The sequence below is a fragment of the Empidonax traillii genome, unplaced genomic scaffold (assembly GCF_003031625.1).
Source record: "Empidonax traillii isolate 1590-97213 ecotype Southwest subspecies unplaced genomic scaffold, ASM303162v1 scaffold249:size1902748, whole genome shotgun sequence".
In the NCBI taxonomy this organism is placed as follows: Eukaryota; Metazoa; Chordata; class Aves; order Passeriformes; family Tyrannidae; genus Empidonax; species Empidonax traillii.
The window spans coordinates 955,302-970,409 of NW_020955442.1; the positions used below are offsets into that span (position 1 = coordinate 955,302).

The 15,108-nt window shown below is 38.2% G+C and overlaps 1 protein-coding gene across 14 annotated transcripts in view; it reads right to left on the minus strand.

Moving 5' to 3' along the window:
* Window positions 1-15,108, minus strand: part of CTNND2 (catenin delta 2) — a 644,208-nt gene that overhangs the window by 144,242 nt on the left and 484,858 nt on the right. For all 14 annotated transcript variants that reach the window (XR_003571787.1, XM_027889023.1, XM_027889022.1 and 11 more), the window contains one exon: window positions 2,313-2,526. Coding sequence is in view for 13 of the 14 variants with exons in the window: in XM_027889023.1 (XP_027744824.1) it covers window positions 2,313-2,526 (214 nt within the window). In the remaining variant the exon portion in view is untranslated. The remainder of the gene's footprint in view (window positions 1-2,312; window positions 2,527-15,108) is intronic.

Below are 15,108 nucleotides of genomic sequence, written 5' to 3' on the forward strand. Positions count from 1 at the left end.
AGCAACATCAGAGCACGTATGAATTCCTAAGGCAGGAACTTTGTGTCCTCTCTAATAGTAACAAATAAGTGCAGGTTTTATATAGACAGGATGCACAATGAACATGAGAGAGAAAGGCTCAAGGTATTATGTTTACTCCCAAACCAGACAACAGCTATTACTTTCTCTGTATCTCTTTCAGGCTACAGTGACCCAACTGAAATAATCACCTTCCTGCCACCTCAGCTCAGGAAGGCTGATGGAAAGCATGAGGAACTTCTTTTATTTTTCCTTGTGCCTGTCCCCAAATCAAATCTTTCCATTACTGAGGAACCTGCTGCAGGAGCTAGCTTTCCTTCCCCAGAAAGGAGAGAAGGCAGGAATTGAGCTGGGGTAGCTGTCACACTACAAGATTTTACAAAAAAAAAAAGCAAAGGAGAACTGATTCAGATGCATGACTTCAGCCTGTTTCCTAAGAGATGCAAGATGAGAGTTGCAACCATGAGCCTTACTTTGAAAGGATATTTTGTAGAACACTACCACAACCAGGTTTGCATTTTGAAAGCAAGGACAAGTGATTTACATTCTGAAAGGTACAAAACAGGGCCAGGGCAAGCAGTGGCCTTCTGGGATATACTGGCTATTAAAAACAAACAAAAAACCCCAATATAAAACCAGAAATACCACTGACTTTGATTCCAGGCCTCAGGGTCACCATCTCACTCTTCTCCCCTTTCATACATGTCCCCCACTGCTGATGCTCATCATCGTGGGGAGCTGCATCTACCTGTATAAAGGCAGGTTACTGCCTACCATTGAAGGTAAGGACCTACTCCTCTTGGCAGTAACACTTCTAGCCCACACATTCTTTCTTTCTATGGGAATTGAGGAAAATTTAACAACACACTGTGCAATGGAATCAATGTAAATCATAGCCCCATATATTTTCTTAAAATGACCTAGTGACATTATGTGTTCCATTTACAGATGGTGTGGGAAGTGCCACTGTGACTGATGAGGTGTACTGCTGATGTTTATCAGCAGTTTGCCTCTTACTACTCAGAGTAAATAGGTAAAATGTTCCCTGGAGCCAGGACACCAACAACATAACCAAGAGACAAAAAAGGACGTTGAATCTGAAGTAGTGGTTACACTTTATTAGATTTGTCAGTAATTCTGTCACTCTACAGGAGGCATTATCTGAGCTCATGCAACCCAGTATCTCTGCCCTATTAATCCTGACTAACAAGTAGGAGGTGATAAGTGTTGCAACTAAGACACAAAATAAAACATAAAAATCTATATTTAATAAACACCATGCAGTTTATTCAGACACCCTCAAGGAAGGAACCTGGAGCCAACCAAAGGATGATAATCCTATCAATTGTATCCTAAATGAGGCCTGAAGAAAAGGTAAGTACAGAAGCATAGATAACATGTACTCTGATAATTCTGTGAGAGAAATAAGAAATTTTCTTACATATTTTAGTAGGAAAATCATAATGAAAATATAGGCACCGAAAATAGGATGATTAAAATATTTTTAAGAATTAAGTCACAAAGCGAAAAATAGAAAATCCCACCATTTAGCTTCTGTTGTGCATACTAAATAGGATATCTTAGGGACAAGGGGAAAAAAACCTCCAAACATTTCAGATCTGCCCTCTTTGACAGCATTCCTGTATTTCTGAACACCACTCCCACTCCCCTCTCCTTTGAATTTCATAAGAGAAAAAGTCCAAACAATCTTAAAAAGACCAGATTCTACTTTATCAAGAAAAGAAATAAACTTTCACTACCTGCATGCTCTGTGTATAGCATATTACATAGCATGGTACCAAATTTCAGAAAAAAAAGCTTCAGATGATGATGTCATCCACCTCTCCACCATAGTATTCCATTTTCCTATCAGAACCTCAAGAAAGGTAGAAAACCCCCAAACCAATCCTCCTCACTACATAGAATATAAAAGGAATGAGTAACAGCTTGTAAGTAAATTCAGTAAAATATAACTTCTGCATGAGCAGCCCTACACCAGACAGGATGGAGAGGATTCCCACCAGAACATATGGAGCACATCTGCAAGAACATTCATGGCAAACCAAGAATGAAGTGAACCAGAAATCATAGGCTTAAGCCATGCCTACATCTGTAAATTGTGTGATATTCAAAGCTATTCATACATTACATATATCCAAAAAGCTTGAAATTTTTTTGTTATGGGAAATAATGTGGTAATAAAGCAGTTACTGATGGAGTAAGTGGCATGCAGCACAGAACTGTGCTTGCAAGACCGATATACAGTTTGAACAAAAATACTGAAAGATTCAAACCTGTGACCAGTTCTCTGATTTCCAAATCTGTAGTCTTGCGGAGTAACCGTACTAATGCTGGGATACCACCACAGTTTTTCAGAGCAATTTTGTTGTCATCATTTGCCTTCCCATATACCAAGTTTCTCAAAGCTCCACAGGCACTACGGTGGACTTCTGTCATCCGATGGTCCAATAGGTCCACCAGTAATTGTATTCCGCCTTGTCTTCTTATCTGAAACAGGACAAAGTGATAATCATTAAGTCAGGGAATGAACAGTGGTATTAATAAATTCTATCCAATGAAATTAAGCTGTGGTTTATGCAGGCTGTGGGCCAGCAAAGGTGTGCTGGTAGCACTGCGACCCTGCTACATTACACTGCTCTGATTCCTTGTATTATTTTTTTCAGTGCCAACATAACTGTACAAACTGACAAACCAGAACCTCTGTAAAAGCAGTCAAAGTCAGCCAAGAGTGTTGCCTCATGAAGGTTTCTCATGGTTCATCAAGGTTTGTCTTGGCAAGGGTTTCTCCTGTGCAGGAGAAACATCATCTCCTTTAAGAGTGTAACACATCACAAGCTAGAGGAAAAATTACTAGACTATAGCAAACAAAAGAAAGCACCTAATGTCATAAAGTTTTTAGTAGTCCTGCCTTTACATTTAATCCCTGGGAATGTGAGCAACTACTCTCAGTAAAGATGTTATATCAACTGAATTGGGATGAGCAAAGATGAAAACCAAAGGAGGAAGTCTGCACTAACAGACGAGGATGACAAATACATTGTGGCAAGCTTGTTCTACTAAGATTGAGGGAGACCCTTCAGTGATGTAGGAACAGAAGCCTTATGCATACACAAGGTGGCCTACAAAAGAAATTTCTAAAGCGATATCTTATATATCTTATATAAAATATCATTACAGAAAAAGCACAAAAGTATTTCAGCAAATGATCAAGACGGTAAGAATACCAAGTACAATTTATTATAAAATCTGTTCCCAACAAATACATCTTTTTACTCTCTGGCACTATTTGTTCCTCAAACAGTAACCAGTCTTGAATCTAATTTTAAGAAGCCACACTGATTCAAAACTAACATCCAAGGAGTACAACATTTTAGCTTCAAGCAAGTTATACAGACATCTCTGTCAAAAATTTTCCCCATATGTATAGTTGGCTGAGGCCCAAAGCCAGCCAGGCACTTCAGCCGTCCATTTTACTTTTAAGACAAAAAAGTTTTAAAATATTTGTGAAGCTGTTCTTGCATGGGCATGTGTTCTGTGGTCCTGCAGAGGGGAGTCATACCGACGTACGGCATTTCATGGATCTTACACAAGGCAAAGTGCTGTGTCACGTGTTACAGTCACAACAACCCCATGCAACGCTACAGGCTTGTGGAAGAGCAGCTAGAAAAATGTCAGTTGGAAAAGGAACTGTCAAAAGCTGGCTGAACATGAGCCAGCAGTGTACTCAGTGTCAAAGAAGGTCAATGGCATCCTGGCCTGTATCAACAATAGTGTGGCCAGCAGGACTTGGGCAGTGGTTGTCTCCCTGTACTCAGCACTGGTGAGGCCATACCTTGAATCCTGTGTAAAGTTCTGGGCCACTCACTCCAAGAAAGACATTGAGGTGCTGGAGTGAGTCCAGAGAAGAGCAACCGAGCAGCAAAGGGTCGGGAGCACAAGTCCCCTGATGACAAGCTGAGGGAACTTGGGTTGTTTAGCCTGGAGAAAATGAGGCTCACAGGGGACCTTACTGCTCTCTACAACTACCTGAAAGGAGACTGTAGTCAGATGGGGGTCGGTCTCTTCTCCAAGTAGAATGGGGTAGGACAAGAGAAAATGGTCTTAAGTTATGTCAGGGGAGGTTCAGGTTGGATATTATGAAAAAATTCTTCACCAAAAGAGTTGTCAAGCACTAGAACAGGTAGCCCAGGGAAGTGGTAGAGTCACCATCCCCAAAGGTATTTAAAAGTAATGTAGATGTGTCACTTAATGATGGGCTTTGAAGTTAATGGTTGGACTCGATGACCTTAGAGGTCATTTCCAACCTAAATGGTTCTATGATTCACTGCAAATAAGGACTGGAAAACAATTCAGCTCTTGGGGTTCAAAAATTGAGCTATATGAAATTACTCACTGCTGAAACAGAAGTTATCTCTCTTTCTTCTACCAGTTTATCTGGCACATACTTGTTTTTTTAATAACAGGAAGACCAACAAATAAAGCACTTGTGTAGTCAAAAAGCATATATACCAAGATGTTACAGTGTTAAAATGTTTTAATGCCTATACAGTTACAACACAGCCTTGTCCTAAATGCCAAAATGCTAGTGTTTATATTTTCCCTTAAATAGGTACTATATGAGTAAGTCATGTCCAACTTCCTGAGCAACAGGCAGATCACCTCAAAGACTACAGTGACCAGCACTATGTGGAGAGTGCAGAGATACGAACGGACATTGGTAAAATATATCAATTTCAGGCAGAAAAGTTTATTCATCTTTTTGAGAATCTATGCTTCTGCAGCTCAGAGAAACCATGACATCTTTCAGATGAAACCAGATAAACAGGTCAAAGAGAAAAGGTGTTGTAATTTATCTCACTGGTCATAACTTTCCCATGTGAACAGGACAACTTGCAATGAATCAATTAGCTCATTTCCAAGCCAGGAAAAATTTACCAAGTTCATCTGGGAGAGGTGAGGGGTGAGGTTTGTTTGTTTGCTTGGTTTTACAATCTATCACCATTTAACCTTCATACGGAAATACGTTTGCTTCCTCTGCTAACCAGATTTTCAAAACCAGCCATTCTACACCAAGAGCCACCTACGTACAAAACAGATGACATTTACTAAATAGACTAGGAACAAAAATTTATGCATCAGTTTTACAAAAGGTGAATCAACCACTGAGTTTCACACTTCAACCTCTGAAAAGAAACAAGATCTGATAGAAGAAAGAATACAGTTAAAAAATAAATGAGTTGCCTGGTGTGATGAGTAATATCAGGAAAGACAGAATGAAAACATGCCTGCTGATCTTTGTGAATTATATTTTCAAAGCACAATATGTTGAATGAATATTTTAATTGCTTCACTACTAAAAAAAAATATTAAGAATGAGAAAAAAATATTACTTTGTAGCAAAAATCATTCTGCGTACTGCAGTTCATACAAAGACTCAAATGGCTCTGCCTCCTTTCAGAGGAACTGTGTCTATGTTTTTTTCCCCCCTCTCCCTCTTTGACACAACCAAGTGGCATCTCACGCTCCTCAGCAGTTTATGGATGCTCTCAGGTGATAGGCTTTGCTATTTTCTGCTCATTTCTAAGGGGAAATGTGTGGTTCTGACACATTCAGACTGTATTCCTGAGCTGCACCTTCCCTTTTCAGTTGTGGTAGCTGACAGCACACTAGTATTAAGCTCATGCAGCTCCTCCTCTCCCAGGAACCTGAAGTCAGCAGCAGACTGAAATGATTCAAAGATAGTTTCTTAAAAGCGAGAGCATTAAATATTAATCTAAAATGCATTTCTGTAAAAAAAAAATATATGGGTAATACAACAGAAATGAAACAGATGTTACATAACACTTTACATAACTTGAAAAAATTTTTAAATTTTATTGAAGAAAGATCCTATTCTTACCTGTGAAAGACATGATTTACTTTGCAAACTTTCTTTGAATTTCCAAGCTCAGATACTTGGCAGAGAAATTGTGTCAAGCAGGGAGAGATGAAACTGATTGCTCTCAACTGGGAGCACAGTTTCTGACGCTGTTTTTTATCTGGACTACTGTCTTGGTTTTGTTTTTTGTTTTTTGGTTTTTTTTTCAATAGCCCTTATTCACCAGAAGTCTCACCCCAGCTTTGTGTTTCCATCACATATCTATATAGCTGTTTAAAACTATATTCTCCAGCAGGTTCAACTATGCCTGACAAATTGTGAGACTGTGGTGAATACTACCAGAATCTATTTAAATTTATGGAAATAGAGGTAAAGGAAATGAAATTATTTGTTTGAGGCAAAGGAAATGAAACTATTTGTTCAAGTCTTTTAGGGAGTTAAGAGCTACAGCCTGGAGGACAATTCTGACCAAGAGAGTCTCCTGGGGCGGATCTCAGTCAAACTAAGTTAGTCACGGCTCCAATGAATTCAGCAGTGCTACTGCCAAATGTCTTCACCAATACCGGGACGGGTGGATAAACAGCAATTTGCACCAATGGGGCATCAAATCCCAAGCCCTCAAAGGACTTTTGATAGATAGTTCTGTCTCTCTCCTAAGTCAAGATGAAAAGAAAATTTCTCTATTTAATGTTTATTGACATATTCGTGGCTGCTGCCTTGTTTGATCTAGGAGAAAAAGAAAATAGAATATTGCCAGAGTCTGTTTCCTAGTAGAAATAAACCAACAGTAGAGTACCAAGTAGTCAGTAGATACAGGAGACCAACTCTATTCTCACAGAGTCCAACCCCAAAGTAGCCACTTCTGAAGTCAAACAAATAACCTTCAACTCTGGAGCACCACTGAGTTTGCCCAGTCATATATGACCATGTCTTGAATGCACTGTCCCCTTTTCATGCCATCTCTTCTCAAAATAATAAAAAAGAAGATCAGACTAGAAGTATTAACAATGCTGGGTCAATCTGTGTTGGGTTATTTCCTATTACTCTTAATTCATGGATACTGTCAATTTCTGAAAGTTATTTTCTTTCTTCTCACTAGAAATATTTTGTATACATCTTCGGAAAATGCTGTTAGAGAGCTGTTAAATAAAGAGCTGTGCTCTTTCACACCTGGATTATGGAGCGTATGGCAAACCCTATCAAGATCAGGAAGCTCAGCATGTATAAGTCTGAATTCATTGTTCAGCTTTACTAATAAATCAGGAATCTATTCCAATCAAACTAAAAACTGACAGAACAGAAATTACATGATTTTTGCCACCAAAAAAAAAAAAAAAAAAAAAATCCATGGCAAGCAGAGAGCTGCTCTCATCTGATGAACCACGTGTTCTTTTACCAGGACATTTTCAAATTTTCCTTTTAAAGTTGGCTCTCTGCCATTAATGCCACCGTCTACTTGTTGATCAGAAGCACTTGCTCTTGTCAAGTCCCATGATGCCATGACACAGACAGACAGGACAGGAAGAGGTATCAGACTTTAGTACACAGGTTGAGGAAAGTGCACTCATGTCAGCTTGAAGCCAGAGTTTTCTCCTCTAGTATCACATGAAAGTTTTTTGCACTACATCTGAGAAGGTATTGGTACCCACACAATGAAAATAAAAAGTGAATTTGGACTCAAGAAGGGGTTTAGGTCAGTACTGGAAGCAGTGATAATTATGTTCCCAATAAGGACAGCTTGGGTATCTCATGTCAAGATCCTCTGAGAAATATAATTTATCAGTTTCAAGGCTGACTTTTGTACTGGGTTACACAAAGACTCTTATTCACCTTTTTTTTTTTTTTTTCCTTTTCTCCAAATATGCCTACTAATTTAGACTGTGGAGAGGGATTTAAGATAAGGGTGGTACTCTTCTAGGAGAAAAATGTATCCACCAGTGTGAAAAGACTGGAAGGCTGATGACTCAGAGGGTGTGCAAGCTGTCACCTCAGGCTAAGAGCTGGGTATTGTTTCCTTGCCCTAACACAAATAACTCATCTGCCTCAGGGAGACATCAGGACAATTCACTCACATGACCTGAAGATATTCATCTCTGCTGATGGCCATAATAGATCCACCTGTGCTTAGAAAGTGTCAAAAACTCTTGAAAGGTTCTGTGATCCAGTATTAATCATCCAGTGAAGAACTCCCCATCCCAGTGGAGGTATCAGAGGCATTTCCACCTACTCTGAGCCCAATAAAAGACCACACAGACTTCATCAGGCAGGTTCAAGGTCTCCTTCCCTTACTCCATGGGACTTCTACCACCCAAGCCTCTACTGCCACCTCAGCGGATCAGGATTACAACCACCATCAGTGACCAGGTCTCATCACTGAATCCAGTGGGTGTCTTGTGCCTGTGCCAGCACTGCAGCCTCACTCCAGCACTGATTCTCCAACTATTCCTGTCAGGTTTTAATGGATGGGGGGAGGCTGGCACTATCTTCTTTTGGTCCAGTGGGTGGGAGCTTGGGAATTTTTCTGGTTAGCTCAACCCAGTTTTATCAGTATTGCTTAGCATTCTTCTTGATAAAGAGTCATTTTTTTCACTTACATCTGGGTGTATCTGATATCTCTCTCCCTGTATTAGAGAGAACCAGGGGTGTTGAATCAGAGTAAGGAGCCTTCCATCTAAGGTCTCTGCCCCTCCAAATTGTCTCAAACTGAGACACCTTTGATTCAATGGTGTTTACCACAACAGCGGACTGTTCGATACTTAATCTACCAGGAGTTACATATGACCAGCCAGAAGCATATGTGTTGGCAAAACAAGTCAATAATACATTGATGATATGTCTGAAACAGTATATCTATCTATACCTATATCTATCTATATCTATCTCTACACATATACAGTTGATTACTGTATGGTTTTAGCATATGAATTGCTTGATAACTTGCTTTTCTAATTCAATACAATATATGGGTTGGATAGGTGGAAGGAAATGAAATGTAGGATGTGAAGGTTATGTAGATACCTGGAATGTAATGAGATCTGTTTTATGTGAACATCTGCTCAATGGCTGTCCAGCATATAAACACAGATGAGACAGAAAAAGTAATAAACCACACTTTCATACACAAACCCTATAAAGCAAGAGACAATGCAAAAGACCAGGTCTGTGAGGTCACTGGTTGATGGGCTACTGAAGGAATGGCTTCAAGGCTTGGAGAGGTTCAGCCTGAGCTTCATTAACTGGTAAAGTGGGCACACAGAGGAATGAATGAGAAGGTCCTTATGAGTCCTATGGGAAAGAGCATGCTGATGGGATGTTGCAAGGGATTATGACAACGTGCCAAACTATGTGATGTTTGAGCAGGAGGGCAAAGATAGGAAACAGGAGACATCCAAACGCATGGGGGAGAAATAACATGAGAAAACAGAGAAGGATGAGATGAAAGGGCCTAGTCCTGTATAAATAAATTGTGCTTCAGTATGCTGGTCCAGCCAACCTTTTGCTTGATCACTGCAGTCCTGCTGTATCTTCTTATTAATCCTAATTGCTAATAATTTCTCTGGATGAGGATGGTCTACATTCTGGATTGGTGTAACACGAGTGAACCTTGAGCTGGAATAGCTGATGAGATGGATAGGAGATGTGGGAAAGAGCTATCAGAGACACTGTGGATAGATACTGATGAGACAAGAGTGAACAAAATATAGGTGAGTGACCTCTCTTCATATTGAGCTATGAGAAATCTGACCATGGAATCTGGCTATTGCTTATGGCTTTGCAATAGCAAAAGCAAGTCAAAGCTAATTGACATTAGCTGTTTTGACTACTACTAAGGTTTTGAATCTATTTTGAAATATATGCTGTGAAATCTGTGAAATAAAAATTATTCTATTCTGCCCAGCAGCAACGAAAAGAAGCAAATCCCTCTCTTTCAATCACTGTGCAACTGAAATTGCCTCTTCCATCCCTCGGAAGACTGCAAAAATTAGAGCTAGAGATACAAAAAAGAAGCAAAGGGAAGCTTCAAATTTAAAACAGTTTAGTCAGAGATTGTTAGATAATGAAGTATTCCAAAACAGACTAAAAATACAGCTGTGATAGAAACCCAAACACCCTTCCTCTTTTATTTATAATCAGCAAATGGGTATCTGAGATATTGTTCAAATTTTGCTAGGAGGTAGAACTGGAACATCCTTTTCTGACTACCTAATTCTGACTACTCTACCTTACAAAGTAAAATATAATGGAAATAGAAGAGGATTAAGAGTAGGTGACAAAAGTTGTTAGAGACTGACAGAGTGATAAAGTGTGCTTCTAAAATAACACAATCTCCTCTTAACAATAAGACATTAAGTCTTCCACTATTAACAGCTCCACATTCCTAACTCAAAGATTAATTCATGGTTAGATGCTTAATTTCCACATTTTTCTTAATAATTACTTTTGAATAAATCTTCATCCAAAGGAGGTGAAGGAAATCTAACAACAATCAAGCCTTTCTACACATATTAATTGCCAGCTTAATTGACATAACACACTGCATCATCCACCACTTATTCTTTGACACTTCTGTTATTAAGAAAGCTTGTTTCAATATATCAAAATATAAGTATTTAAACACATGGAATTATTTTAATGTCACTGTGTTACATATGGAACAGAACTAAAAACTAACCGAACACTAGCACAGGTGGCAGTATATATTCAATAAACACCAACTTAAAAAGACAATTCAGTTTAGGTTTGCTTCTGGAAATTATTTGTAATAATTGGTTTTAATGTTCTCAGATGCTGTTTTTCTAACTAGCAGAGTAAGTGCTTACTATTTCACTTGTGAATCGATTTCAAGCAGTTCTGTTGCTGGAAGGAGAAGCTACAAGTGGGCTGAACCAAATGCCCAAGAATTTTTAAATGGTGGCTGGCAGTGTAGTGTTTGTGAGACGTTCTTTGACTACAGCCACCCTGTTCTTCTCAGGCTCACTGTTTGAGCAGACTGGTGTGCCCACATAGACCAGAGCACTACAGTAAAGTCCAAGAGGCTACAGGCTGCAGACCAACTTGACTGCATTGACCCTATGGGAATAGTTAGTACAGTAGGTCTCTTAAGATAAAATGCAGTGATTCAAACTTTAAATCATCTCCACTATTTCTTCTGATGTGTCTATTGCAATCCGTATATTGCAAAGGCATGTGAGATTTATTACAGACAAATTTACCTGTAACATCACAGGGTAATTTAATCTCATTAGCAAAGTAATTTGCTACAAGTTTAAAAAAGTGCTGAGCAATTTTAGCTGAAAATAGAGCAGAATGTTATGCAAATTGCTGCACATTAACTCCAAAATCTAAATTGTTTAGGGAATCTAAATCAGGGTTTGGATCTAGGTCCCATTTAAAAATGGCTTTCCCCTTAGGACTTTTCAGATCAGATACAAAGGCAACATAAAGATGAGAAGGGGCATAATGTCAGTAAATTCAACCACCAGGACATGTACAATGTTCTACTTGAAGTTAAATAAGAATTATTCCCTTGTGTGCTAAACTAAACTGCATAGAGAAGGAAGGGGATCTATCTCATGTGTCTGTAGAAACCAGGTGGGCGTTTGGTGGAATGGTTATGTGATATGTGAGGATCCACAGCACAGGGTCCATACTCAGGAGCTTTCCTTATGGGAGCGATATCTTATTTCTGTTACTGAGTACAGTTTTGTTTCCCCTGTGTCTCTTTAATGACCTCTTTAGATCTTGGGATCTATATGTGAGGTTAACAGAGTCTCAAAAACATTTTCTGAACAGGAGCAGAGACAAAATCATGTTCTAAAACTGCACCGGGAAGGAATGAATAAATGTGCTGCTTTCTCAGTCCGTAAGCCTTAATGTATTCTGCTCTGTGACACATTTTGTTTTTCATGCTTGGTGGGAAGGCTATACCTATTATATATTAAGGTTTCAGTGTGATTTTATATTTGACTAAAAAAATCCCTGGCTAGGTATAAGTTACCTATAATTGTAAAGCACTTTACCCTAAAACTTTTAAAAAACATTACATTTGAAGGACAACACAAGCATCCTATTCTAAACGTCAAGGACTAGTGGGATCTTCCAAGCAACACTTGTAACTGCAACTGTAGAGCTGACCTAAAATGTTTGTCTGATGTGAAGGCATCAGAAAAGCAATTTTCAAGCCCACTGTTAAAAGTAGTTTCTCCTGAAATGAACAGATTGGCATTGAACTATATTATAAACCAACACTGAGGAATACATATAATTAAGGTAAAATACACATACGCCAAAGCCCTTAGAAGGTATTGTAACTACTAGACATTGATTTGGCATCTTTACTTTTCAAAATAGTAAAAAATGTACACAATACTAAAGAAGGTTCAGCACTGTGCACTTTATAGAATGGCAATATTAATTTAGGATGTGAAGACATTGGCATTACTCACGCACAGACTTAGTACTGTCTGAAATTAAATGAAAAATTATGATTAACAGCGAGGGTGTGGATCATTTACTTTCTGGTATTTAAAAATAATTAAGGGTCTATCTGAAAATGAAGGATTACATTTATTATTGGTGAAAAGAACTGACATATATACTTCCACTAAAAACATCCTCGTATGCCTATAACCAGATACCAAGTGAAGTTAAGCAAGATATAGAAAATTCAACTTTTTTTTTTTTTTTTTTTTTTTTTTTTTTTTTTTTATGCTAAGAAAAACTAATTTTTTTAAAAAAAGAAGTAGGTCACTATTTCAAATTCTTACAGCAGTAGAGGACATAACTTCAGCACTGGATGAAGATTTCTGAAGCTGTACTTAACTCTATTCGGTTAAGCATATTCTTAGTGGGATTTAGTCAATGAACACAAATACCATCTAGGAACAAGATGGGTCACCAACAGAAAGACCACAGAAAATTAATTTTTTTCAGTCATTTAAGACCAAACAACAGAAGAACTCTATCTGACATTTCATCTCTAAATGGAAATTCAAAAAAATCCTTTTTCAATGCTTGCTGTAGCTACCTCAGACAGTTTGCCTCACAAAATAAACAACATGCCACTTCTCAGATTAAAAATACATTTCAAATTTATTACATCAAACATCATACTGCCCTCTTATGACCTCTGCTCCCAGGGCACTATCTACTGTGATTCAAAGTACTCTCTTCTTATAACTGATGTATTATTCTTCAAAGAATCTTTCAGTCACATGAGAATTTTCTGTCTTAAAGTTGAAGTATTTGGGGAACAAGCTACTGCCTCAAAAGCTCATAAACACATTCTCACAACACCCCTCTTTGCTAGGAAGTTTTGCTAATAGAAACTCAGGCATATAAAATTAAAATATTTGTCTACGGTTGCAAAGGCAAGCTACAACCTGTAATTTAGGAGTTTTAGTGCTACAGAAAGCTGCACTGCAGAATCTTTCCTCCATCTCCCCATTTATGTGAGTTTTATAAATGAAGTAAAAGTCAGCACAAGTAAACACCTGTCTCACATCTAAGGCACTTTGTAATGCCCCCAGTTCAAGATGCAAAATTATATCTGTATAAAAGTATGTATTATAGTAAATGTATGTGTATATCTATATATACATGTACTGGATTGAACACTTCCCCCCCCCCCTTTGTTTAGCTCAGGTTCTCATTGCCTTTCAAAATCCACAACTCTCTATTTCTTTTCTAGATTTCCTATACTCATTGAAATAGGGGAAGACAGAACCTAATGCAGTATCCAGGGCATGCGAACACAGACTTACAGAAGGTCCCAGCAATGTTCATCTGTTTCATTTCTTATTACTTTCCTGACTTGACTTTACCTTATATAAGCCAATAAGCTTCAGATGACACTTACCAAAAGCTGCCCAGTATAGATATCTCTTTAAATCAGCAGAATACAGAAAAAAAATTCAGAAATGAGGAACAAGAAAAATAACCATCAAAAATGGTGCCACCTCACTGCCAATAGACTAACTCTGCTTACCACTTCATAAAGCTTGTGAGTTGCAGCAATTTTTCAGTTCCATTTGAACATAAGAATAGCAAAGTAGCAGTTCTGAAAAAAAAAACAAACCTCACCAAAAGCTTCACCTAAAACCATGTAATACTTCTGGATGTGGAGTAAAGAGTGTATCCCTTTCTTTAAGGTCTCGCTTGGTTAACCATGTGCCTGCAACATGTCTAGGGAAGCGAAGAGCCAGACCCAGCAGTGCTGCTGACACAGCTGGGCACATTGCCCACCCATTCCTCAGCAACTGTGGTGGCAGCAATAGCTCAAATATAAAAGGCTGATTTAGACCTATTGTGTCATTCATCATTTTGCATGAACTAATTTTTTATAAATGTTAAATGATCCCTATGATGAGCATTACAATCTCTACTTTTTAGACAGATAAGAACGCGGGTATCAAATCTCTTTGTAAAACTAAAAAACTTTATTCCAAATATACTATATTCCAAATGACATTTCAAGCTAAATATCACAGATCTAACGCGTTTCCATATCTGCTTGAACCAAGGTCTCTAAAACATAGCAACCTTAGAAATGTCAGTCATTCATCAGCAAGCAGTACTTTTCCAGCATGAGAAGGAGGGAATCTGGCCCGTGACCAGTAAAAAAACGTACAAAACTTCAGACTTTCAAAATGGATTATTTTAATATCTTGGTTTTTCCTTTATCCCTTCTGTGGTATGAGTCATAGTCTGAGTTACACCAGTGTAAACCCTGGAAGAGCAGGACTGACTTCAGCACCATTGCTACAGATTTACACTGAGATTACATTAAGGACTGGTTCAAGTGACTTCAAATAATTTTCTGCAGTGTCTGGATAGACAGGTAGGCATTTTTATTTTAGAGCTTCAGAAGTTCTTATGCCTCTACAAACCTGTGCATTCTGCTGCAACCATTCTCAGTAGCTTAGTAACATCTCTTTATATTTTTAAACACATTTTGAAGATCAACTGATGGTCTTTACCTTAAAAGTTTTATTTGGTAGGGCCTTTTTATCAGGACTATGATTCACCTTATTGAAATAATTTTGCTGCCAACCTTTTTAGTATAGATATGTAGAGAAAACATCAAATTACAGATATTGATATTGATCTAGGTTATTTTATTTCTATATATAGTGTACAAAATTTTACCATGGCTTGCTGGACTATGAGAGCAGTAACAAAAAAATATGCTC